At 44.6% G+C, this 26,579-nt stretch overlaps 2 protein-coding genes across 6 annotated transcripts in view; one reads left to right on the top strand and one right to left on the bottom strand.

The window, feature by feature from the left end:
- The window catches only part of b4galt5 (UDP-Gal:betaGlcNAc beta 1,4- galactosyltransferase, polypeptide 5), a 61,032-nt gene extending 51,083 nt beyond the window's left edge, over window positions 1-9,949 (bottom strand). For 2 of the 5 annotated variants that reach the window (XR_009785529.1, XM_061754588.1), the window contains exon 1: window positions 9,176-9,946. Coding sequence is in view for 3 of the 5 variants with exons in the window: in XM_061754588.1 (XP_061610572.1) it covers window positions 9,176-9,281 (106 nt within the window). In the remaining 2 variants the exon portion in view is untranslated. Of the gene's footprint in view, window positions 1-9,175 lie in introns of all 5 variants that reach the window. The other 3 variants (XM_061754503.1, XM_061754418.1, XM_061754707.1) reach the window with 3 other exon arrangements.
- Window positions 9,950-10,490: 541 nt separating this feature from the next.
- Window positions 10,491-26,579, top strand: part of slc9a8 (solute carrier family 9 member 8) — a 30,384-nt gene continuing 14,295 nt past the window's right edge. Inside the window, exons 1-4 of the mRNA XM_061754292.1 lie at window positions 10,491-10,835; window positions 21,791-21,972; window positions 24,787-24,867; window positions 25,596-25,654. Coding sequence (XP_061610276.1) covers window positions 10,588-10,835; window positions 21,791-21,972; window positions 24,787-24,867; window positions 25,596-25,654 — 570 coding nt within the window. The 5' untranslated portion in view covers window positions 10,491-10,587. The remainder of the gene's footprint in view (window positions 10,836-21,790; window positions 21,973-24,786; window positions 24,868-25,595; window positions 25,655-26,579) is intronic.

Genomic DNA, 26,579 nt, shown 5'->3' with positions numbered 1-26,579 from the left:
TAGCCTTTCATGCCCAAGAATTACATTGATTAAAGTGACATTCATTAAACTCTCTATGTTGTCCTTTCATGGCATGTTCTGTTATTCGGTCTGCCAATTGGCCCGAGGCCTCGGTGCCAGATATGTTCTGCTAGCTAAATGCGAAAAGTCATTAGTATGCCATCATGTGAACACAAATTTTCCATAGAAATCTAATCATAAACATACTAGTTTTAAAAAATGTGTCATGTAAACACTAACCACTGCAAATGCCCACTATGACCAACAAAGTGCATTAAGCCATGCCAATCGGAGACCCACCACTAGGCAGCAACAATTAAACTCTGATGGCGATAAACTCGACAAGAATGGCAACTTTACAAGGCTTTGAATTGAGGTTGGAGTACAAACTTGCGGTTTATGTCCTTAGTAGTAGTGTCAAAAATCTAAACAAGTGGCATTCATAAAAGCTAACGAGGATGCTTCAAAGTTAATAATTTACAGTCATTAACTAAGGCAGGGTCATCCTAAAGCCTCATAACAGGCTCGTCGCATCAACGCTGTGGGTAAATATTCGATTGCAAAGTGCAAACTGCACTGCCCCGAACATACAATAGCTGTCTGATCTTCATTAGCTTGCTCGTTCTCTCTTTTAGTACCAGTGCACCTCGAGCGCCAGTTCTTACCCAAATTAGGCTTCAAATGGTTTTCATGAGGTTACATGGTAGCCAGTCATAGAACGAACACGCATCTTTGTGCGTATTACCAGAAAAACATCATAAATCTTTATCTTTATATAATATCTTTAAATGAAACATGCCGCGTAGACAGCGATTTCGGAAGGGTTTGGCCATGTAGGAGGACAGCGATGCTGCGGCACGATCACAACATGCAACAGCAGTGCATGCTGATAGCGCTTTATAAATCATTACATTAAGCCACAAACATCAGCAAACTTTGAACCCTAATTAGGTTGATTAATCTATTATGTGTTTTCACAAAGAGCATTCTCTATTATGCATGTATGATAAGATATTGCCAACTGAGTAATCACATTGGCTCAAAATACTACATGGAGGCCAACACATTTTCCAAATCTGGAAATCCAAAGCAAGATGAGACTGCACTTGCTGATTTTCACGACAATCCTCAACATGTATTACAACTGAAAACCAATGTTATACCTTTGCCTTTTAAGCACAAAGTTTGATTATTTCCTTGAGGAATTGTGTTTAATAATGTTTCTGAGACATTAATTCACCTTTGCTCGCCTCCCTTGATAGTTATTCTGAGAACAGGGTAACACACAGATGAGTTATGTATACAGTGGGTAAATGAAACTGCAAATCTAAGGTTAACTCAAAGTGAAATCTCACTGCCAAGATAAAAACAACGGTTGTGCATCAGTTCAGTTCTTGAAAAACCTGTCAGGTTAAGGGGTTGTAGTCTTTACTGTTGCCTGTTCTCTAAGAGGAATGCATTATCACAGCCAGAATGTTTTTCTTGTTGTTGCTTTCCCTTTCCTTACCATTATATAAACCAAGCAACTTGTCAAGCGTGTGCCGACTTCCCTTTAACACGACTTTGAATGTGATTGGTTGATTCTGGCGGCACGGTGGCCGACTGGTTAGAGCGTCAGCCTCACAGTTCTGAGGTGCGGGGTTCAATCCCCGCCCCCGCCTGTGTGGAGTTTGCATGTTCTCCCCGTGCCTGCGTGGGTTTTCTCCGGGCACTCCGGTTTCCTCCCACATCCCAAAAACATGCATTAATTGGAGACTCTAAATTGCCCGTAGGCATGACTGTGAGTGCGAATGGTTGTTAGTTTCTATGTGCCCTGCGATTGGCTGGCAACCAGTTCAGGGTGTACCCCGCCTCCTGCCCGATGACAGCTGGGATAGGCTCCAGCACGCCCGCGACCCTAGTGAGGAGAAGCGGCTCAGAAAATGGATGGATGGATGGATGGTTGATTCTGAACGCAGCCACATCCCAGGTACACTTCCACAAACACCTCATTTTAAAAGTTTTTTTTTTTTCCCCAATTAAGTTGAAGACGTTATAGGTCACGTTAATGGTGACAAAGGTCTTGAAATGACTTGTTTTGGTCTTATTCTTTTTTTGTTTAAATCACAAAAACCTGCCATTTGAAAAGGGTTGTGTAGACTTCCGATATAGAGTGTATATACGAGTCGCTCACAGTTGAGCAACCTGAAACACACACCCGTATACAGTCCAAAATAGACTTTGAACTGCTTCTCCACAGGTCACACCTGAAAATAAATCTGGTGCGTGCAGTGTAGAATAAAAGGATGCGTGTACAGCTGCTCAGCCCCAAATCGGATTGTCAAACAAAGTTCCTTGACAATAAAACTACACTTCTTAAAAATGTGGGAAAAAAACAGTACGAAACCACAAAATAGTGGAAAATGCTTCATGTAAACACACTGCATCCGTACGTCTTTTTTTTTTTTTGCCTCTGTAAATCTCAAATCAATTTAGTACAATTTAAGCGCAAAGTGATTTGGAAAGTTAACTGGTCAGATGACCTGACTGACCACAAGCACCTGGTAGTAATTAACAAGGTTTCAGCCCAACACATGAGGCAAAATTGGTCCAAAATGCTCTTTAAAAGGTCACCATCCTACTTGGTTATATACCGGTACATATACTGTAATGATAGCAAACTAGACTGTTTTTACGACAGACAGACGCGGTAACAACACACAGCACACCAACGATTGCTGTGCATTCTTGCACTTCCAGTTGCAGCCGTGCATGTTTTACTGCAGTGTTTTCCAAACTTTACTGAGCCGACGCACCCATTTTACATTTGAATGGCAATAGGTGGATACGTAGGTTTATTGTACCCTTTGCCATCCAATGGAAGAAAGAGCATTTCATTGTTCTGCCTGTCACTATAGATCGCCGGGACATACAGACGAAAAAATATATATTTCTGATTGGTAAAAATAATGTAAATAATAATACAACAACAAAAATAAAAATAATTTATAACAATGCTGTGAACATACTGTGTTCATCCTTGCATTTTAAACAAACGATACAAGGAGATTGATTTTCCTAAGTGTCAATGTATACTGAACCGAACAGAGAACCGTGACCACAAAACCGAGATATGAACCAAACCGTGGATTTTGTGAACCGTTCCACCCCTAAAATTATGGCCCTCTCAAGATAAATGCAGTAGCATTTATACAGCAGCATATTCAAGTCAAGTTTGTTTGTATAGCTCTTAATCGCATACACACACAAAAAAAGAACTTCATAGGCCAACAGTTGACAAGGATCAGCGACAATCCCTGATCTAAACCTCCCAACCTGGCAAGGAAAAACTCAAAACCCCATTTGGGGGAAAAAACAAGAAACCTTAAGAAGGGACCATAGATGGCCAGGCTTCAACGGATGCCGAGTGGGCAACATTTATGACAAAATATGGCGCTGCACAATGTTATCTAAAACTGCATATTCAGATGGGATGATCACACCGACACACTGCCATTCAATGGAAAGATGAGCCTGGCCTCCAGAGACAAAAGGGAGCCACCTGGCCTGTCTCCTCTGCTCTGCTTTCCCTGGATGTGGAGGTGTGTGTGTGTGTGCACGCATCTGTGTTCAACACTATAAATAGAATTTGTGTCTTCCCTGGCTTTCGAAACCAATGGGATTCTCTCGTTTTAATTAAATAAACTGCTGCAATCGGGCTCAGCTGTGGCCCGCGTCCTCAACCTGCATCAGTCAGCATCCAGGCTCTGGGGCAACGCAGAGGCGGAGGTTTCGGCGTATTAGTGTGTGTGGCAGCAGACAAATAGGAAAAGGCAAGGGCAGCCCGTAAAAAAGGGGAGAGACAATTGAACTAAGCTGCATGTGAAAATGGGGCATTCTGCACTGAAGCTACCTTACTAACATAGGAAGCCAAGCCCAGTTTGCGGGAATGAACTCCCTCTTGTACAAACCAAAGATCTTTCTTGGCTGCATCCCTTTCCTTGTCCTTTTTGCATTTTTACTATGATTTACTTTGCAATGTCCACTGGCACACAATAATAATAAAAAAAAGCCCCTCCCCGATTTTTCCACATCATATTACACCAAAATGAAAAGATCTGCCAGATGGCCAAAATTTGATAGCATGTACAGTACTGTCTGTAATGCTACAGAACATCCCAAATGATCATTATTGTGTCATGTCTGCTGTGCTATATTTATGCAGGAAATTTAAAACGAAGTACTCCCAAGTGATTGTTTTTTTAATAAGTAAAAATCATGATATTCTCCAAAATGAAATAGCTATAATGTGTGTAAAATCCTATTTTCTTTGCCAAAAAATACCACTTGCTGCCATGAATCAGGTATAACGTGCGTTAGAAATACTAAATTGTGGCCACAATATCTTCATAACATGACATGCGCACAAAATATTAATTTGTGGCTAAGGAGTACACTACAGGAAGTCCTCGAGTTACGAGTTACGACGCACTCGACCTACGACGTTTCTACTTTACGACGCCTGTGCCTCGTCCGCCATTTTGTCCCAGCACCATAGTGTTTCTGCTTAGCTAGTGCATAGTGCTTGTCTGTGTTTGTGCGCCGGGAGTTACGGTCACCTGACTGCGGTCGCCGTCACTACACTTTCCACTGTACACACTCGCACCGGTGCGCACTCCTTCCTCCTTCACAGTCCCGCCGGACGACACCCGCACCCGTCTCACTCACACGCCCACACACACTGAGCTTGCTGTCACAATCACATGGGACAATAACCGTAACAGAGTATTTCGCCGTAAATTTCGACTTTAACAGTGAAATCCGACTTACGCGGAAATTCGTGTTACGTCACCAGCGTAGGAACGGAACTCGTTCGTAAATCGAGGACTTCTTGTATTGTACCTGCTGTCTAAAGCCATGTCGGCATTGCAAATGAGAAATTGCCCTCAATTGCCTGATAATCCATCCATTTTCTGTACCGCTTTATCCTCACTAGGGTTGCGGGCGTGCTGGAGCCTATCCCAGCTATTTTCAGGCGAGAGGCGGGGTACACCCCGAACTGGTTGCCAGTCAATCGCAGGGCACATAGAATCAAACAACCATTCGCGCGCACATTCACACCTAAGGGCAATTTAGAGTCTTCAATCAACCTACCATGCATTGGGATGTGGGAGGAAACCGGAGAAAACCCACGCAGGCACGGGGAGAACATGCAAACTCCACACAGGCGGGGCCGGGATTTGAACCACGGTCCTCAGAACTGTGAGGCAGGTGTGCTAACCAGTCGGTCACCGTGCCGCCATTGCCTGATAAATCAAGGTTAAATACAAATGAATAAAATATTATATGGGAGTGTGCGGCTGGGTGGATAAAACGGTTGATGCTGGAACATTACACATTTGACTCATGGGCCTGATAACCTAAGGTACACCTAAACTAATTCAACCAAGCCCTTATGGACCTTGCTTTGTCCACTAGGACACCGTCAAGCGCCAACAGAAATGGGACGAATTTGAAATCTTGCTAAGATGAAGGTCGGACGGGTTTTTTTTTCTCACATGAGTCGAGGCCCAAGACGACAAGTAGCTAATAGGACGAAGGAGCAAGACTCAATCTCTAATGTGTGATGATGAATTCTGCTGCTTTAGGTAATGGGAGTCCAGTGACGGCAATAAGGGACTGGCATGAAATTTGAGCTTCACAAAGACATTCTTCTAGAAATACAGTAATATTGAATGCTCATGCTGTGTTTTTAAATGTTTCCCCTAACTAGAACCATTTACTGATGCTCACTGGGGCAGATCTGTCCACATGGTCAGAAACCTCAACTAATGATCAAAAGTAAGCCTTGCCACCTTAATCCTAAAGAAAGAAAACGATGTTGCTTTAAAGCACCTCCTCTGAAACTGCAGCTCATTTCTCTGATGAAGCCCCGCCTCGCACCCTGTGTGTTAAAAACTCAAATAGCTTTTAGTAACAGCTGGAGAAGCAGTATTGCTCCTGGTTACCATGTATAATTAATCGAACGGTGCTGCAGGTCTTTGTTCGGTTCTGCTCTAACCCTCAGTGCTCCACGTGACCATTTCAGTCTTGCACTGAACACCCAAGATGAGGGAATTGGCTATGGGTGTGGGGACTTACGCGGGATATTCATGTCACTAATGTGTCTTCCGTATGAAAATCGATTCAACTATTGATTGAGTTGTCCACAGCAGGTAAAAAGCAAGACTCTTCATTTTAACGAGTAAGAGCGAAAAAATGTTCCTTGGTCTTGTCTTTGTTCTCATAAACAGCTCTCCCGGCTCCAACAATTATATTATCTTAAAGACCCTGTAACGTGAATTTGGATGCGTTTCCAACTCCAATTACGTTTGAAGACAACTGATGAAAACAAGAAAAGACTGAGAACTCCATAGTATTGTAATTGTGGAGTTTGACCTTTAAACTGTTTTGCACCATTTCTGAGTTCCTGATTTTCTTGGGGCGTGGCTAAAACGAGTACCCAGTGCTGTGAGTCGCCCTGCTCCCACTACATAAGCGCTTAAGCGCCTTTCTTCACATCAGTGGTTATCCGGTACAATTGAGAGTTAGTTTGTTATTACTGCTAGGTCCATTTCTACCACTACAGCATGCAGTTAGCTAGCTAGCTATGCCTACACCCCGAATATGCATCTTCCCTGGATGCCACAATTTAGAGAACAGCTCACTGATGTTTTAAATTCCTCAACGAGACGAGGATGAGCTTGTCACCTGCCCGCTGGCCGAGAGGAACCCATGATGCCTGTTAGCTTGCTCGCGAGCTGGTGTCTAGAGACTCTCGTCGCGACGTGGAAAGCCCTATTGCTATTCCAGACACCTGAGGCTTTAATCGGACATATTTTCGTGACTCAAACATGTTAGGATGAGTAGACATAAGAAATTTGCTAGAACAAATAGTATCCTTTTTTCAGTTGTGCGTGGTTTCATGAATTCAGCGGACACGGCCACAGCGTTTGAGAGCAGAGACAATAGCTTCATTTTTCATTGTCATCTTATATTATTGTTATTATATATATATATATATATATATATATATATATATATATATATATATATATATGTTAGCAACACATTTCACTGTGATATGTTGAATTTACAGAGTTGCCAACCTATAGAAATTGTTATAATTAGTCTGAATTTCCATATTTTCAAAGTTTTGTCAAGAACATTACAGCGGGACAGTTATTTCTATATATTATGTAAAAGAATGAAAATATTTATGCATACTACCCAACTGCACAACATTATCATTACTTTAATCCTAATCATTGATAAATTACAGCTTCGATATTTATTTTGTTTTTATTGCATCAACCTTGTAATGGCGGACACAACGTATATGAGATTTCAACATGCCATCGTAAAAAATATCGGTGTCTATGGATTAATTCACCTTTAACAATTCGGTTTTCAACCGCGGTTTAAAAAAAACAAAAAAAAGCAAGTCTCATCAATCAGATTAACCAGATCTCAAAAGTTAATTACAACTCAGCACTATTTTGCCAAAAAAATAAAAAAGAACTGATAGATTTAATTGGGTAGTTCATGCATGGACAATGGTTTAGATTTCTAAGTTTGTTTTTAGGTTTCTCTTGTTTGCTATTGATATTATATATTCATAGTCCCTATATCCAGTATCGCTACTGATAGGATGGAGATTTCCCCATTATGGGACTAATAAAGGTTACCTTACATTACAAATATGTATTACTAATAATGATATACTTTTAACCTGACCCTGTTCTCAGATGACGTCTCCAGTGACATATTAATTCATTTCCGGTTGAGAGGCTGTGAATTATGTGTAGACGCGTATTAATGGGCTCGTTATTTTGTTTCTCAAACTTGGGTTCCTCTCTGCTATTCCGCAGTGTACTGTATCACCCAATCACTTATATTGGTGTTTTGTTTTCATAGAATTCATTATGAAATTTTCATCACGGTGGCAGGACACAGCACCGTACTGGCTGGTAATGTCGGACGATGAATCCCCCCACGGCTCCCGTCCAATATTCGGAACAATCGGCGCTACGGCCATAACGAGTCAGTACCAAAATATGGACGTTCCGTAACATTTGGCAGCTCTGAATTTAGAAGACATTTTAACTTAGAAGGGACTTAGAGCTATACATTTTCAAATCTACAGTACTTGAAAATTTGGTAACCGTCAACCTTTGTTTTCAGTTCCATTTAGATGAATGACATCCAATGAAAGCAGCCTGTTCAGCCAGCACAACAGGATGTCCAACCAACGCTGACTCAAGCAGTAAATGGGAAAAGGCTCCACTGGCATGTAAATTCTGTTTTTCTAGTGTTTTACTTTGTGGAAGCGTTTTAGAGTATTTCCAAAGAAGAGAGAAGTGTGAAACCAGGTGAAAGTCAAAGCTTTGCCATGTGTGATCTCCATCTGACCATTGAGCGTCAATAGTCCTGCGTCTGGGCCTTACCGGGGTAATAATCCACAAAAGAACAGCAACTGGGATTGGCCTTTCATATCACAGATGATAACAAGAGTGCTGGACCATGCCTGAAGATTTAGAGGGCTTCATAGAAGGGATGCATGACATGCAGTTATTTATTTAAAAGAGTCAGCTAATGGACAAAACAAGGAATTGTATAGGCATTTGACTTCCCAGCCGCAAATGATGAAATGGATGACATAATCACTTGACTGTCACTTATCTCTGTGTTCCAACTGGTTTGAAAAAGAGAAGAAAGGGGGGGGGAAAACGTCATTTGGGCTCATTACTCATGGTGTAACCTTTTGCACACCAATAAGCAGTCAGTCGCGGTTGGTATTTCCCTAATACACACATGGTCGAATTGGACTATTCAGCGGGCCTCACAATCGCAACCCAAAAGCATTTGGAGCAGTGTAATCATAGAAGTAAGGCCTGCTAACATGAGCCGGATTATACACTGTTCTATTATCAATATCATCACAGTGAGGTACGCATTGTTATTCATTGTGGTCATGATCATCATTATGGGATTTGAGTTGCATCTAGTCGGGTATCATCATCATCGAGCTTGGGAGCTGATGAAGGCACAGCCCAGGCGCATGTCTCCACTCCCAATGGCTGTCACACATGACTTAACCAGCCCAAAAGACAAAAAAGCAAAATCATCATCATCATCCACGTTTCATTTGACTTACCGATTCCAGGAGCGGAGTAGATGAAATAAAGAGCTGAGGTTGAGAGCGAGAAAAGGAATAAAAGCCCAAGGTATGACCTTCTCCGGAAACGCAAATGTGCCGGCATTATACAGGCAGCCCAAAAAAAAAAAAAAAAAAAAAAAAAGAGCAAGCACACGGTGGAACGTTTCACGTTTATCGATACGCAGCAGACACAGCGGTTACGGTGTGTTCAGGTGCCCGGAAGCCTCGGACACTGGTCGGCGAGGAACAATCCCGAGCGGTGTGCTGGTGTCGCTCTCTGCGGCAGCGGGCGGCCAAGAGCTCACGTCGATTTCCTCGGCAGGTTGACAACAGGAGAGGACCTCCGCTAATCAGTCCAGTCATACGAATTCCATTCCTAGCGGAGGGGGGGCGTGGGGGGGTGTTTCGGCGACTAATGACGACTAAAGTCCGAGGTCATAAAAAAAAAAAACAACAAAAAAAAAAAAACACACACACACAACAACAACAACAACAACGACGACGACGATGATGACGACGCGGTTGGCCGTGACAGAGCGAAGCAACCCGGCGGCCTTGTCGTTTTCAGTGCGGGGCCATCGTTTGTCACGCTCGACGACGTCTCTGACGAAACTCGGCCGCTTCTGAGCTCTCCCTCCTGGCTTGCCTTGGTGCGACGAGCTAGCTTTTCCCCGCAGGAAAAGGAGCAGCGGCACCTAAGTGGGCGTAGACGCCGAGCAACACTGCAACGCGCCTTTAGCTTGATCCTACGAGAGGGAGAGGGAAAGGGAAATGGAGGGGAGGGGAGGGGAAGGGGCGCGCATTTGAATCGTACACTTAAGTATATACATTTTTATTTTTTTCTGTCAGTAATGCAGGCCCTTTGTGAAGCCTTTCTGTACATGTCATAGCGGTTCTTTGGTTATTTGTGCAAAAAAAAAAAAGCCAACGAAAACACGCGAATGGTGCTCATTTTATGTACAGCCCAGCGTTTTCGTCTCCATATGGTAGTAGGTGCCTCTGCCTCCCAGCAGGACATGAAGTTACAATTCAATAACGTGTTTCAGCGTACACCAGTTTCGAACGACCGCACCTGACAGTTGAGCTGACGCCATTGCAATGCCTTGTGGGAAATTGAGTCTATCTACGTACAAACTACCACGTCGATTTGTCGCCCCCAAATACTAACCACTTAAAGTTAACACTCATCCAGTCTAAAAAAAATCCTCAAAATGTGTATTTTCAGAGCTAAAAGCATTAAACTGATCGTTCGGTATTTGATGCGCACATGCGTGTAGAATTACAAAACTTCAACTCCCAGCAACACACACCCAGGAAGTGCAATTGTGTCGTTGAAACAGACATGGCGCTGTCGATACGGTGCTGCTTGTCTTTTTAAGGACAAACATTCGTTTTCTTCCTTTGAACTGATGTTTACAGGAATGGAAACCGCTCGAGTTCACGTGTTGTTTTTGTGCTTCGTGTTGTTCCTTTACCCGTGCGTGTCAGAGCGAACTGAGACGGTAAATACTTTGGACGCGAACGACAGCGAGGACAGCGGAAGGGGCACTCTCCATAAGGATGAGTCTCTGTCGAAAAAACAGCTTGCGTTAGTCAAACACGACTTTGGAGATGCACGCGATTTACTCGACCGAGCCGAGGACAGCGCGACTGTCAGGTATGAGCTGATGGTTTCAATATAAGTGCTTTGTGACGAAGGCTAGCTACAATGTTACTAATACAGTGCAGCAATACACAGACGTACTGTAAAGACGAAGGCTCGCTTGCCATTTTGGCGATCAATGTCACACTGCGGTCAAGCCAGCCTCCAATCGAAAAGTAGCAGTCAAGCCAGCCGCCCCTAATTTTGTTCATACTAGGCATTACGGTAATAGGTCGCCAACTCGCGGCGAAGCCACCTTCAAAAGAAAAGCCTCCCAATAATACGGATGTCAGTGCTCTTCGGTTAAGGAATGCAACCAGCAAAGTTAATTTAAATCTTGAGATACATTAAAAAATTTTGTTTCTTTGATATCTTAAGAAAAATAAATGGTAAATGGACTGCACTTATATAGCACTTTATCTACATCATCACAGTGCCCAAAGTGCTTTACAAAGCCTCACATTCACAGACACATTCATAAACCAATGGGCGACTGCTGCCATGCGAGGCACTGGTAGGCCCACTGGGAGCAAATTAGGGTTCAGTGTGCTGCCCAAGGACACTTCGACATGCGGACAGTCAGACCAGGCATTCGAACATGTTCTACCTATTGAGCCAAAACCACCCCAACATAATCCCATTGCTATCGCAAGACAAGGCCAGATCTGTGTGACAGACCACCAAGGACTCCACGAAAAGAGGTTTGATGAAGATCTGAAATTGTATTTCAAAATAAAAATCTCTGAAAACTGCATATGTTGCTTTCATTATCACTGAGTGAAAAAATCTGTTAAATCTTTTTAATGAGATATCGCAACACCGGTCCAGTTCTGGGGGACACTAGACCACCCCAGGTCTCCAACAAAAGAAGTCCCATCAAAATATGATGTGGCATTTCAAAATAAAAGACTCTTGAATTTGGTGTATTTCACTGTCATGATCAGGGATTTCAAAAATTCATATAAAAAAAATTCCTAGTTATCACAACACCAGACCCATTCTGGGGGACACTATTGGTATATTTCACTGTCATGATCACTGATTTCAAAAATTCATAAAAAAAAAAATTCCGAGTTATCACAACACCAGACCAATTCTGGGGGACACTACACCCCCCCAGGTCTGCAACAAAAGAGGTCCCATCAAAATCTGATGTGGCATTTCAAAATAAAAGTCCACTGAAATTGGTGTATTTCACTGTCATGATCACGGATTTCAAAAATTCTTTAAAAAAAAAACTCCTAGTTATCACAACACCAGGCCAGTTCTGGGGGACACTACACCCCCCAGGTCTCCAACAAAAGAGGTCCCATCAAAATCTGATGTGCCATTTCAAAATAAAAGTCCACTGAAATCGGTATATTTCATTGTCATGATCACGGATTTCAAAAATTCTTTAAAAAAAACCTCCTAGTTATCACAACACCAGATCAGTTCTGGGGGACACTACACCCCCCAGGTCTGCAACAAAAGAGGTCCCATCAAAATCTGATGTGGCATTTCAAAATAAAAGTCCACTGAAATTGGTATATTTCATTGTCATGATCACGAATTTCAAAAATTCTTTAAAAAAAACCTCCTAGTTATCACAACACCAGATCAGTCCTGGGGGACACTGCACCCCCCCCAGGTCTCCAACAAAAGAGGTCCCATCAAAATCTGATGTGGCATTTCAAAATAAAAGACTCTTGAAATTGGTATATTTCATTGTCATGATCACGGATTTCAAAAATTCTTTAAAAAAAACCTCATAGTTATCACAACACCAGATCAGTCCTGGGGGACCCTACACCCCCCCAGGTCTCCAACAAAACAGGTCCCATCAAAATCTGATGTGGCATTTCAAAATAAAAGACTCTTGAAATTGGTATATTTCATTGTCATGATCACGGATTTCAAAAATTATTTAAAAAAAAAACTCCTAGTTATCACAACACCAGACCAGTTCTGGGGGATACTACACCCTCCCAGGTCTGCAACAAAAGAGGTCCCATCAAAATCTGATGTGGCATTTCAAAATAAAAGTCCACTGAAATTGGTGTATTTCACTGTCATGATCACGGATTTCAAAAATTCTTTAAAAAAAACTCCTAGTTATCACAACACCAGATCAGTTCTGGGGGACACTACACCACCCCAGGTCTGCAACAAAACAGGACCCATAAAAATCTGATGTGGCATTTCAAAATAAAAGACTCTTGAAATTGGTATATTTCACTGTCATGATCACGGATTTCAAAAATTATTTAAAAGGACTCCCCGAGTTACATGGATGAACGCCTTTTCCAAGTCCACAAAACACATGGAGACTGGTTGGGCAAACTCCCATGCACCCTCGAGGACCCTGCCAAGGGTTTAGAGCTGGTCCACTGTTCCACGGCCAGGACGAAAACCACACTGCTCCTCCTGAATCTGGGATTCAACTTCACGATGAACCCTCCTCTCCAGCACCCCCGAATAGACCTTACTCGGGAGGCTGAGGAATGTGATCCCCCTGTAGTTGGAACACACCCTCTGGTCCCTTCTTAAAAAGGGGGACCACCACCCCAGTCTGCCAATCCAGAGGCACTGTCCCCGATGTCCACGCGATGTTGCAGAGGTGTGTCAACCAGGACAGCCCCACAACATCCAGAGCCTTTAGGAACTCCGGGCGAATCTCATCCACCCCTGGGGCCTTGCCACCGATGAGCTTTTTCACCACCTCGGTGACCTCAAACCCAGAGATAGGAGAGCCCGCCTCAGAGAACCCAGACTCTGCTTCCTAATGGGAAGCCGTGTGAGGAGGTCTTCGAAGTGTTCTCCCCACCGACTCACAACGTCCCGAGTTGAGGTCAGCAGCGCCCCATCCCCACTATATACAGTGTTGATGGTGTGCTGCTTCCCCCTCCTGAGACGGCGGATGGTGGAACAGAATTTCCTCGAAGCCGTCCGGAAGTCTTTCTCCATGGCCTCACCGAACTCCTCCCATGTCAGAGTTTTTGCTTCAGTGACCACCAAAGCTGCATTCCGCTTTGCCAGCCGGTACCCATCAGCTGCCTCAGGAGTCCCACAGGCCAAAAAGACCCGATAGGACTCCTTCTTCAGCTTGACGGCATCCCTCACCATTGGTGTCCACCAACGAGTTCGGGGATTGCCGTCACGACAGGCAACGACCACCTTACGGCCACAGCTCCGATCGGTCGCCTCAGCAATGGAGGCGCGGAACATAGTCCACTCGGCCTCGATTTCCCCCACCTCTCCCGGAACATGAGCAAAGTTCTGTCGGAGGTGGGAGTTGAAACTCCTTCTGGCAGGGGATTCCGCCAGACGTTCCCAGCAGACCCTCACAATACGTTTGGGCCTGCCACGTCGGACCGGCATCTTCCCCCACCATCGGAGCCAATATCACCACCAGATGGTGATCAGTTGACAGCTCTGCCCCTCTCTTCACCAGAGTGTCCAAGACATGCGGCCGCAAGTCCGATGAAACGACCCCAAGGTCGATCATCGAACTGCGACCTAGGGTGTCCTGGTGCCAAGCGCACGTGTGGGCACCCTTGTACTTGAACATGGTGTTCGTTATGGACAATCCGTGATGAGCACATACGTCCAATAACAGAACACCGCTCAGGTTCTGATTGAGGGGGCCATTCCTCCCAATCACGCCCATCCAGGTTTCAGTGTCATTGCCCACGTGACCATTGAAGTCCCCCAGCAGAACAAAGGAGTCCCCAGCAGGAGCGCAGTCCAGCACCCCCTCCAAGGACTCCAAAAAGGGTGGGTACTCTGAACTGGTGTTTGGTGCATTGGCACAAACAACACCCGAAGGCGGAGTGAGGCTACCCTCTCATCCGCAGAGGTGAACCCCAACGTGCAGGCACCCAGCCAGGGGCCAATAAGTATACTCACACCTGCTCGGCACCTCTCACCGTTGGTAACTCTAGCCTGGAAGAGAGTCCAACCCCTCTCGAGAGGACTGGTACCAGAGCTCAAGCCGTGTGTGGAGGCGATGCCGACTAAATCTCGTCAGAACTTCTCGACCTCGCACACCAGCTTAGGCTCTTTCCCTGGCAGAGATGGTGACATTCCATGTCCCTAGAGCCAGTTTCTGCAGCCGGGGATGGGATCACCAAGGTCCCTGCCTTCGGCCACTGCCCAGCTCACACTGCACCCGACCCCAATGGCCCCTCCCACAGTTGGTGAGCCCATGGGAAGGGGGACCCCCGTTACCCTTTTGGGCTCTGCCCGGCCACCAGGCGCTCGCCTTTGAGCCCCACCTCCAGGCATGGCTCCAGAGGTGACCCACGTCCGGGCAAGGGAAAACGTCTTCCTGAATTGTTTGTCGTCATAGGGGTTTTTGAAGCTGTGCTTTGTCTGGTCCCTCACCTAGGACCTGTTTACATAAAGCCCCAGACAAATTAGCTCCAAGGATCATTGGGACACACAAACCCCTCCACCATGATAAAGGGACAGCTCAAGGTGGAGCCAAATCTGATGTGGCATTTCAAAATAAAAGTCTCCTGAAATATTCATATTTAACTGTCACTGCCACTGATTTAAAACATCCATCCATCCATCCATCCATTTTCTGAGCCGCTTCTCCTCACTAGGGTCGCGGGCGTGCTGCAGCCTATCCCAGCTATCATCGGTCAGGAGGCGGGGTACACCCTGAACTGGTTGCTAGCCAATCGCAGGGCACACACAAACAAACAACCATCCGCACTCACATTCACACTTACGGGCAATTTAGAGTTGTCAATTAACCTAGCATGCATGTTTTTGGGATGTGGGCGGAAACCGGAGTGCCCGAAGAAAAACCACCCAGGCACAGGTGAGAACATGCAAACTCCACACAGGCGGGGCCGGGGATTGAACCCTCCTCCACAGAACTGTGAGGCAGACGCTCCAACCAGTCGAACACCGTGCCGCCTGATTTAAAACATTCATTAATCTATGTCAATAAAACTTCTTTTAAGAAATAATTAGAAATAATCCTGTTCGTATCACAACACCTCTTACCCTTCATACATGTAGGAGACAATTACAGGATGCTACTACATTACTGCCATCACCATTTGATGTAATATATCTGCAATCTGTAAAAAACCCAGATTGTTTTATCATTAAATATGTTTTTTTTGGGTATCAACATTACGCTTTAACCACTGAAGTAATTTCTCATGCCAGTCTGACACTGGAAGGAAGACATGCATGGATCCATCCATTTCAACAGCACTTATCCTGCTGAGTCGCGGGGTCAGCCCTACTGAGTGTGGGCAAAAGACAGAAAAAACCCTGAGCTGGTCGGCAGTCAGTCGCAGGGCACATACACTGTAGAGACCATCACTGAGTGGGAACCAAACCCACGCTGGCTGCATTGAAGTCAGGCAAATGAACCACGACACCATCAGTAACTGGAAGGAAAACAGTGTATATTAGTTACAAGAAAGACGGTTTTCTATTTATTTTTTTTAAATCTTGATCAAACCCTCTCCTTGAGCCGTTACCTTTTCGTGGTGGAGGGGTTTGTGTGTCCCAATGATCCTAGGAGCTAAGTTGTCTTGGGCTTTATGCCCCTGGCCGGGTCACCCATGGCAAACAGGTCCGAGGTGAGGGACCAGACAAAGCACGGCTCCAAAAACCCCTATGACGAGTACAATTAATGGATTCAGGTTTCCCTTGCCCGGACGCGGGTCACCGGGTCCCCCCTCTGGAGCCAGGCCTGGAGGTGGGGCTTGATGGCGAGCGCCTGGTGGCCGGGCCTGCACCCATGGGGCCCGGCCAGGCACAGCCCGAAAGGGTAACGTGGGTCCCCCTTCCCATGGGCTCACCACTGGTGTGTGAGCTCGAGAAGTTCCGACGAGATATAGTCGGACTCGCCTCCATGCATAGCTTGGGCTCTGGTACCAGTCCTCTCGAGACGGGTTGGACTCTCTTCCACTCTGGAGTTGCCAATGGTGAGAGGCTCCGAGCAGGTGTGGGTATACTTATTGCTCCCCGGCTCGGCGCCTGTATGTTGGGGTTCAACCTGGTGGACGAGAGGGTAGCATCCCTCCGCCTTCGGGTGGGAGGACGGGTCCTGACTGTTGTTTGTGCCTATGCACCAAACAAAAGTTCAGAGTACCCACCCTTTTTGGAGTCCTTGGAGGGGTTGCTGGAGAGCACTCCCGCTGGGGACTCTATTGTTCTGCTGGGGGACTTCAATGCTCACGTGGGCAATGACAGTGAGACCTGGAAGGGCGTGATTGGGAGGAACGGCCCCCCCGATCAGAACCCGAGCGGTGTTCTGTTATTGGACTTCTGTGCTCGTCACGGATTGTCCATAACGAACACCATGTTCAAGCATAAGGGTGTCCACACGTGCACTTGGCACCAGGACACCCTAGGTCGCAGTTCGATGATCGACTTTGTGGTCGTGTCATCGGACTTGCGGCCGCATGTCTTGGACACTCGGGTAAAGAGAGGGGCGGAGCTGTCAACTGATCACCACCTGGTGGTGAGTTGGCTCCGATGGTGGGGGAAGATGCCAGACTGACGTGGCAAGCCCAAAGGTATTGTGAGGGTCTGCTGGGAACGTCTGGTGGAATACCCTGTCAGAAGGAGTTTCAAATCCCACCTCCGACAGAACTTTGGTCATGTTCCGAGGGAGGCGGGGGACATCGAGTCCGAGTGGACCATGTTCCGCGCCTCCATTGCTGAGGCGGCCGACCGAAGCTGTGGCCGTAAGGTGGTTGGTGCTTGTCGTGGCGGCAATCCCCAAACCTGTTGGTGGACACCAACGGTGAGGGATGCAGTCAAGCTGAAGAAGGAGTCCTATCGGGCCTTTTTGGCCTGTGGGACTCCTGAGGCAGCTAATGGGTACCGGCTGGCAAAGCGGAATGCAGCTTTGGTGGTCTCTGAAGCAAAAACTCGGGCATGGGAGGAGTTCGGTGAGGCCATGGAGAAAGACTTCCGGATGGCTTCGAGGAAATTCTGGTCCACCATCCGGTGTCTCAGGAGGGGGAAGCAGTGCACCACCAACACTGTGTATAGTGGGGATGGGGCTCTGCTGACCTCGACTCGGGATGTTGTGAGCCGGTGGGGATAATACTTCGAAGACCTCCTCAATTCCACCGACACGCCTTCCCATGAGGGAGCAGAGTCTGGGTTCTCTGAGGCGGGCTCTCCTATCTCTGGGGTTGAGGTCACCGAGGTGGTTAAAAAGCTCCTCAGTGGCAAGGCCCCGGGGGTGGATGAGATTCGCCCGGAGTTCCTGAAAGCTCTGGATGTTGTAGGACTGTCCTGGTTGACACGCCTCTGCAACATTGCGTGGACATCGGGGACAGTGCCTCTGGATTGGCAGACTGGGGTGGTGGTCCCCCTTTTTAAGAAAGGGTACCGGAGGGTGTGTTCCAACTACAGGGAGATCACACTCCTCAGCCTCCCTGGTAAGGTCTATTCAGGGGTGCTGGAGAGGAGGGTTTATCGTGAAGTTGAATCCCAGATTCAGGAGGAGCAGTGTGGTTTTCGTTCTGGCCGTGAAACAGTGTACCAGCTCTATACCCTTGGCAGGGTCCTTGAGGGTGCATGGGAGTTCGCCCAACCAGTCTACATGTGTTTTGTGGACTTGGAGAAGGCGTTCGACCGTGTCCCGCGGGGGGTCCTGTGGAGGGTGCTTCGGGAGTATGGGGTACCGAACCCCCGGATATGGGCTGTTCGGTCCCTGTACGATCGGAGTCAGAGTTTGTTCCGCATATCCGGCAGGAAGTTGGACTCGTTTCCGGTGATGGTTGGACTCCGCCAAGGCTGCCCTTTGTCACCGATTCTGTTCATAACTTTTATGGACAGAATTTCTAGGCGCAGCCGAGGCGTTGAGGGGGTCCGGTTTGGTGGCCTCAGTATTGCATCTCTGCTTTTTGCAGATGATGTGGTTCTGTTGGCTTCATCAAGCCGTGACCTCCAACTCTCACTGGAGCAGTTCGCAGCCGAGTGTGAAGCGGCTGGGATGATAATCAGCACCTCCAAATCTGAGACCATGGTCCTCAGTCGGAAAAGGGTGGCGTGCCCTCCTCAGGTCGGGGATGAGATCCTCCCCCAAGTGGAGGAGTTCAAGTATCTTGGGGTCTTGTTCACGAGTGAGGGAAAAATGGAACGGGCAGCGTCTGCAGTGACGCAGACTTTGTATCGATCCATTGTGGTGAAGAAGGAGCTAAGCCGAAAGGCGAAGCTCTCGATTTACCGGTCGATCTACGTTCCTACCCTCACCTATGGTCACGAGCTGTGGGTCGTGACCGAAAGAACGAGATCCAGGATACAAGCGGCCGAAATGAGTTTCGTCTGCAGGGTGTCCGGGCTCTCCCTTAGAGATAGGGTGAGAAGCTCGGTCATCCGAGAGGATCTCAGAGTAGAGCCGCTGCTCCTTCACATCGAGAGGAGCCAGATGAGGTGGCTGGGGCATCTGATTGGGATGCCTCCCAGACGCCTCCCTGGTGAGGTGTTCCGGGCACGTCCCACCGGGAGGAGACCACGGGGATGACCCAGGACACGCTGGAGAGACTACATCCCTCAGCTGGCCTGGGAACGCCTCGGGATCCCCCCGGAAGAGTTGGATGAAGTTGCTGGAGAGAGGGAAGTCTGGCCGTCCCTGCTAAAGCTACTGCCCCCGCGACCCGACCTCGGATAAGCGGTAGAAAATGGATAGATGGATGGACATCAGATTTGGGTGGGACCACTTTTGCTGGATACCTGGGGTGGTGTAGTGTCCCCCAGAACTGGTCTGGTGTTGTGATAACTAAGAGATTTTTATTAAATAATTTTTGAGATCTGTGATCATGCCAGTGAAATACACCAAATTCAAGAGTCTTTTATTTTGAAATGCCACATCAGATTTTAATGGGACCTCTTTTGTTGGAGACCTGGGGGGATGTAGTGTCCCCCAGGACTGATCTGGTGTTGTGATAACTAGGAGTTTTTTTTTAAAGGATTTTTGAAATCCGTGATCATGACAGTGAAATATACCAATTTCAAGAGTCTTTTATTTTGAAATGCCACATCAGATTTTGATGGGACCTATTTTGTTGGAGACCTGGGGGGGGGGGGGGGGGGGGGGGTGTAGGGTCCCCCAGGACTGATCTGGTGTTGTGATAACTATGAGGTTTTTTTTAAAGAATTTTTGAAATCCGTGATCATGACAGTGAAATATACCAATTTCAAGAGTCTTTTATTTTGAAATGCCACATCAGATTTTGATGGGACCTCTTTTGTTGGAGACCTGGGGGGATGTAGTGTCCCCCAGGACTGATCTGGAGTTGTGATAACTAGGAGGTTTTTTTTAAATAATTTTTGAAATTCGTGATCATGACAATGAAATATACCAATATCAGTGGACTTTTATTTTTAAATGCCACATCAGATTTTGATGGGACCTCTTTTGTTGGAGACGTGGGGGTGTGTAGTGTCCCCCAGGACTGATGTGGTGTTGTGATAACTATGAGTTTTTTTAAAGAATTTTGGAAATCCGTGATCATGACAATGAAATATACCAATTTCAGTGGACTTTTATTTTGAAATGCCACATCAGATTTTGATGGGACCTCTTTTGTTGGAGACCTGGGGGGGTGTAGTGTCCCCCAGAACTGGACTGGTGTTGTGATATCTCATTAAAAAGATTTAACAGATTTTTTCAGTCAGGGGTAATGAAAGCAATTTATGCAGTTTTCAGAGATTTTTATTTTGAAATACAATATCAGATCTTCATCAAACCTCTTTTTGCGGAGTCCTTGGTGGTCTGTCACACAGATCTGGACTTGTCTTGCGATACCAATGGGATTATGTTGGGGTGGCTTTGGCTCAGTAGATAGAACAGGTTCGAATCCCTGTTACGACTGTACGCATGTCAAAGTTTCCTTGGGCAAGACACTGAACCCTAATTTGCTCCCAGTGGGCATGGCAGCGCCTTGCATGGCAGCAGTCGCCCATTGGTTTATGAATGTGTCTGTGAATATGAGTCTTTGTAAAGCGTTTTGGCCACTTTGATGAGGTAGATAAAGCGCTATATAAGTGCAGTCCATTGCCATTTATTTTTCCCAAGATATCAAATAAAGTAATTTTTTTAATGTATGTATGTATGTAATGTATCTCAAGATTAAAATTTACTTTGCTGGTTGCATTCCTTAACCGAAGAACACTGACGTCCGTATTATTAGGAAGCTTTTATTTTGAAGGTGGCTTTCGCCGCGAGTTGGCGACCTATTACCGTAATGCCTTGCATGAACAAAATTAGGGGCGGCTGGCTTGACTGCTACTTTCCGAGTGGAGGCTGGCTTGACCGCAGTAATGTCACTCACCTGTTAAAAAACAAAAAACATAAAATAAAATTCTCGTCCTCTAGAAAACACACAATAATGACCTTAATCCAAGTGACGATCGTAGCTAACAATGCAATACCATGTAGATGTACTGTAATGCAGTGATTCAAACTGACGTTGTTTTACAAATGTGAAAATTCACGTTCTGTTGTTTCAGATAAACAACAATATTGTCAGAAATGGGTGCAGTAGTCAAAAATTGTATTCAAATAAGAATAATGTTACTTTGCAATAATATGGCTTAAGTAAAAAGTACCGGTAGTCATCGAAATAGTTACTTGAGTAAGAATAACTAGAGAAAATCTACTCGGGTAAGTGAGTTATTGGTGACTAACTTATGAATGATTTATTTTTTAACTAGTGCATTTATGTTAAAATGAAATGGGAATATTCCATTCCAATATTGCTGAAAATATCACTTTAAAGCAATACATGTATATATTTTATAGATTAACAAACCAAGGCAAATTCTGCCACAACAAATGGTCTTAAATAAACTTTTTTTAAATTATTTATTTGTATTTTTATTCCTTCACTTCACGTGAAACAACACGTTTCACGTGAAGTATATATATAGTATATACTATACTATATATAGTATGTATTCTCTGCCCCTCATATTTGCTTTGATTTTTCTCCTTGTAGCAAGACTAATGACACAGAGAACCACACGAATGATTCCACCAACTCCACATCATCATCAAACAAGCCAACCATGCCGGCACCCCCAAATCCCAAGGCCATTCTCCCCGTGCAAACGGGAGTCGAGGCCCAAGAAGAAGAGCAGTCCAATGGGTTGACCATATTTTTTAGCCTCCTGGTTATTGGTAGGTTGTCTTCCATTGTGTGCATCTCTGTGGTATCTACAAGCAACCACACACAGCAAAACGGATGTCGGTAACCACTTGCAGCATGCAAAGAGGAATGACTTATTCAGTCTGTCATGTCATGACATTCTTTGAAATGTACAATTTAGAGTTGCAGTCACTTAATGCACTAGATGAAATCTGTAAATAATGATTTATGATTAAGAGTTTTGATGACAGAAATGGTTTTACACACATTGCTTCTGACTCTTACTGCAGTTAGTTTTAAGGAAGCGACACAAATCGTGCATTCAGTAGAATTTGCTGTGTACATTAAGAACATATATCCATCCATCCATTTTCTGAGCCGCTTCTCCTCACTAGGGTCGCGGGCGTGCTGGAGCCTATCCCAGCTGTCATCGGGCTACACCCTGAACTGGTTGCCAGCCAATCGCAGGGCACATAGAAACAAACAACCATTCGCACTCACAGTCATGCCTACGGGCAATTTAGAGTCTCCAATTAATGCATGTTTTTGGGATGTGGGAGGAAACCGGAGTGCCCGGAGAAAACCCACGCAGGCACGGGGAGAACATGCAAACTCCACACAGGCGGGGGCGGGGATTGAACCCCGCACCTCAGAACTGTGAGGCTGACGCTCTAACCAGTCGGCCACCATGCCGCCAGAACATATATTGTCATACAAAATATTTACAGGCTCGTCTCGAGGAAGATGGTTGTAAATGCACCAACTGCGAAATCTTTTTTGTTTATTTTAAAAGTATAAAATTAAAAGAACTGTTATTAAAAGTATACTTGTGAAAAATTGACAAAACAAACAAATGTAAGCAAAAGCAAAGCACCAGTGAAAACGACAAAAGAGAAAGTAAAACAGTCGTCAACCCAATTGTAATAAATTACCCACGAACACATACATGTTCAGGAGTAGGAAAAAGTATAAACATACAGTATCTGTTCCTACCCCTTTAATGTTCCTTCCATTATCAATATTGCAACAGTATTTAATAATTTTCATGTACGACTGCCATACCATAAGATCTAGTAAAAGTATTGCCCCCCTTATCAGTTAATTCCTGATTTAACAAAGGGGGGGTAATTACTTTTTCACATAGGGCCAGGTAACTTTGAATAGTTTTTTTTTGTCTTTAAAAAAGGAGATCACCAGTTAAAAACAGCATTTTAAGTTCCCTTAGGTTATATTTTTATGATATTTACATTTTTTTGATGTTCTTAAAAAAAAGGGGAAAAAATATACGAATTTGAGAAGTGGGCCGATACTTTTTCACTGCACTGTATAATACATGAAATACACTTTCATATTTGCTAACCATTTTTATACATATGTAGTTATGCATAGAATACTGTTAGACTGCTGTATACTATTAGATGTGAAGATAGTTAATATACTAATTGATTATTCAATGGGCTTTTCCATTCCAATATGTAAAACATATGGTTAGCAATATCATATAATATTACCTACACCAATGATTAATAATGTATTATTGTATTTTATAGCCAGCATTGCTTCAACTCGTTAACAAGCCCTTGTACTGTACCCTGTGCTTCTCCAAAATATTAATTTTATACTTCTTTTTGAACTGGTGTATGATATGGCATTGTTGAACGTTCATTTTCAGTCTGTTCCCAATTTTCACCCCACATACAGATACACATAATCTTTTTATTGTTCTCAGTGAGCGTGAGACTTTGTCTTTCAACATATGTACTGTCTATGACGTTATTTTGACAGTTTCTGCAGTTTTAGACCATTACACATTCATTATTGACGATCATCTTAGGCTAATAAACGTATTCAGTAACAGTGTACTTGCACTGTCATAGAAAACTATTTTAGTCGGTGTAAATGGAATGTATCTAACCGTTTCTTGAGAACTAGCATTTTTTAATCCAAAGCAAATAACATCCATCCATCCATTTTCTGAGCCACTTCTCCTTACTAGGGTCGCGGGCGTGCTGGAGCCTATCCCAGCTGTCATCGGGCAGGAGGCGGGGTACACCCTGAACTGGTTGCCAGCCAATCACAGGGCACATAGGAACAAACAACCATTCGCACTCACAGTCATGCCTACAGGCAATTTAGAGTCTCCAATTAATGCATGTTTTTGGGATGTGGGAGGAAACCGGAGTGCCCGGAGAAAACACACGCAGGCACAGGGAGAACATACAAACTCCACACAGGCGGGGCCGGGGATTGAACCCGAGTCCTCAGAACTGTGACTCTGACGCTCTAACCAGTTGGGACACCGTGCCTCCAGCAAATAACATGCTTTTGTCAAATTTAAATCAAGAGAATGAACTTGATTGCATCTGTTCCACTTGTGTTGACAGTATAAACTGCATTCTGCATTTTAATGGCCTGTTGTGAACAACTGCACTTTTTCTATACCACACCAAATTTGTTTTTTTCTGCGTGATTACCTGCCAATCTTTGTAAACATGCACTGCATGCTCTTTAGGATGCTAAAAATATGTCAGTGAAGCAGTGTGTTTGTTTCGTAAATTGTGGTTCTTCTAGCGTAGGCAGTTTGCAGGATATGCATTAGGGCGTGGCTGCCCTGTGTTTGGCAGAATCAGGATACACCACAACTTCACCCTTGGCAAATACAATAATCACCAGCTTACAAAACCCAAGATGGTGATTGACCAAATGTCAAACGTGAATATGTATGGTACCAATAGGCAAATAGATGATGTCGAGCTTGCTTAATAATGTTTATTTCATACGAAATAGTTGAGCTCGATGATGTTTTTCCATTCATTTTGTGCTTTTTGCTCTCCCTTTTGCCAAAGGAATCTGCATCATCTTGGTCCATCTGCTTATCAAGTTCAAGCTGCATTTTCTTCCGGAGAGTGTTGCTGTTGTGTCCCTTGGTGAGTTTCTTTTTATTGGTACATGGCATCACCAAAATGTGACAAAGCCTTTGTCCTAGTCTTTTGTGGCCACACTGTCGTGACTCACATCGCTTGTTATCAGTGCCATCATTTTTAGATCTGAAAAACACTGTTGTGTCAAAGGAGCTTCCAGAACTAAAGGGTCCAGAGTTTCCTCTTGCGTTCCTCTTGTTTCCCTCGCCTCCTGAGTGCATTGAGACGTTGGCGTGTTTTGGAGCAGGACTCTGCTGAGGAGAGATAACAATGTGCTGACAAATCAGGGAGAGACAGCTTTTCTTTCCTTAGCTCTTCTCACTCCTCCACTTATTCTCACCATCCCAATACATCAAACCTGCCTGTATATCTGTAAGTCTCTTATTGGTTTGATTCTTTTATTTCTGGTTTCCCTATTATCCTGCTCTTCCAGTGGTCGTTACACATATTTGTGTCTTCCCCACTCTTTTAGTGAATGTGTTTCTAAGCCAAGTTTCTAGTGTAATGAACACTAAAGCTCACGGAAACTTTCTGTGATTAAACTAAAACAAAAGCAACACTATTTGGAGTATAAAAAAATAATTGACTAACTAAATTCAACATGTTCTACTAAATGTCTATTAGTTTTAACCACTCAATGGGCTCCTTTCGTGCTTCATCTGCATTGTGGCTTGATAGAAATGTTCTTATAGTAAAAGTGTATTCATTTTCTCTCGCCTCTATGTTCCTTTTAGGGATTCTAATGGGAGGATTTATTAAGATCATTGAGTTCCAGGAACTGGCCAACTGGAAGGTACAGTTTGTATAAGTGTATTTGTCTGTATTTGTCTGTCCATATCATTTGCATATTTTTTTCCAAATTTTTCTGTCCCTTTCCTTTTTGCTCACTTAGCCTTGTCTTACGTGTTTCTCATAAATCTTAGATCTCCGCTTTTCTTACCTGCCCACACTGTTTGTCCCTTGGAGCCCCAAATGTACCCCCTGTTGTTTATCTTCTGGTGCTTGCAGCCTTTGATTAACATTCCTCATTCTCTACCATTGAGTGAAAGAATGAATGAACAAGAGCGAAATACAGAGGGGGGGTTTTGGGGTTGGGGGGGAGGGGGGGGGGGGACAGGTTTTGTCAACGTTTTGAACACACAGAGACCCATTGTTTTTTTTTTTTTTTTTTTTAAATATTTCAACCTTGGGCCCTTCTGGCTTCTATGTAGCCGTTGACCCCAGTAACATGAGCCCCTGGAGCCCATTTCCTCTTCAGAACCTGTGTTCTGAACCTCCAAAAATATTACCACTGTGTATCTCTTTATTTGCGCTCACCTGTCTGTATTTGCAGGAGCTTCATCATTTATTCTCCACAACATAGTTGGAAAAAAACAAATTATATGATGAAGTCTTTACATAGTCACAGATTTTGCGAAGGGGTTTTATTGGCCATTAAAGACTCCAAAAGTACATGGCTCATGATGCATTTCTATTATCCCGAACATGTATTATTTTAAAACAGTCTTAATGTATGCTCCAATTGAAATGACAAATTTAATTGTACACTTACTGACCTCTACTACTGAAATACAGTGGTATATATTTATAAATTATACCTATAAGTTAAAAAAAAATGATTTTGTTTAGACCATAATTTGATACACTGTCGCCGCCATGTTTAGCATGCGCAAAGAATTCTGGGAATGATGACGTAGAATGGCTGTTGTAACATTGTT

This window comes from Phyllopteryx taeniolatus, chromosome 1 (genome assembly GCF_024500385.1).
Source record: "Phyllopteryx taeniolatus isolate TA_2022b chromosome 1, UOR_Ptae_1.2, whole genome shotgun sequence".
Lineage (NCBI taxonomy): Eukaryota > Metazoa > Chordata > Actinopteri > Syngnathiformes > Syngnathidae > Phyllopteryx > Phyllopteryx taeniolatus.
Note: the sequence above shows the minus strand (reverse complement) of the source record. Positions and strands in the feature narration are given on the sequence as shown.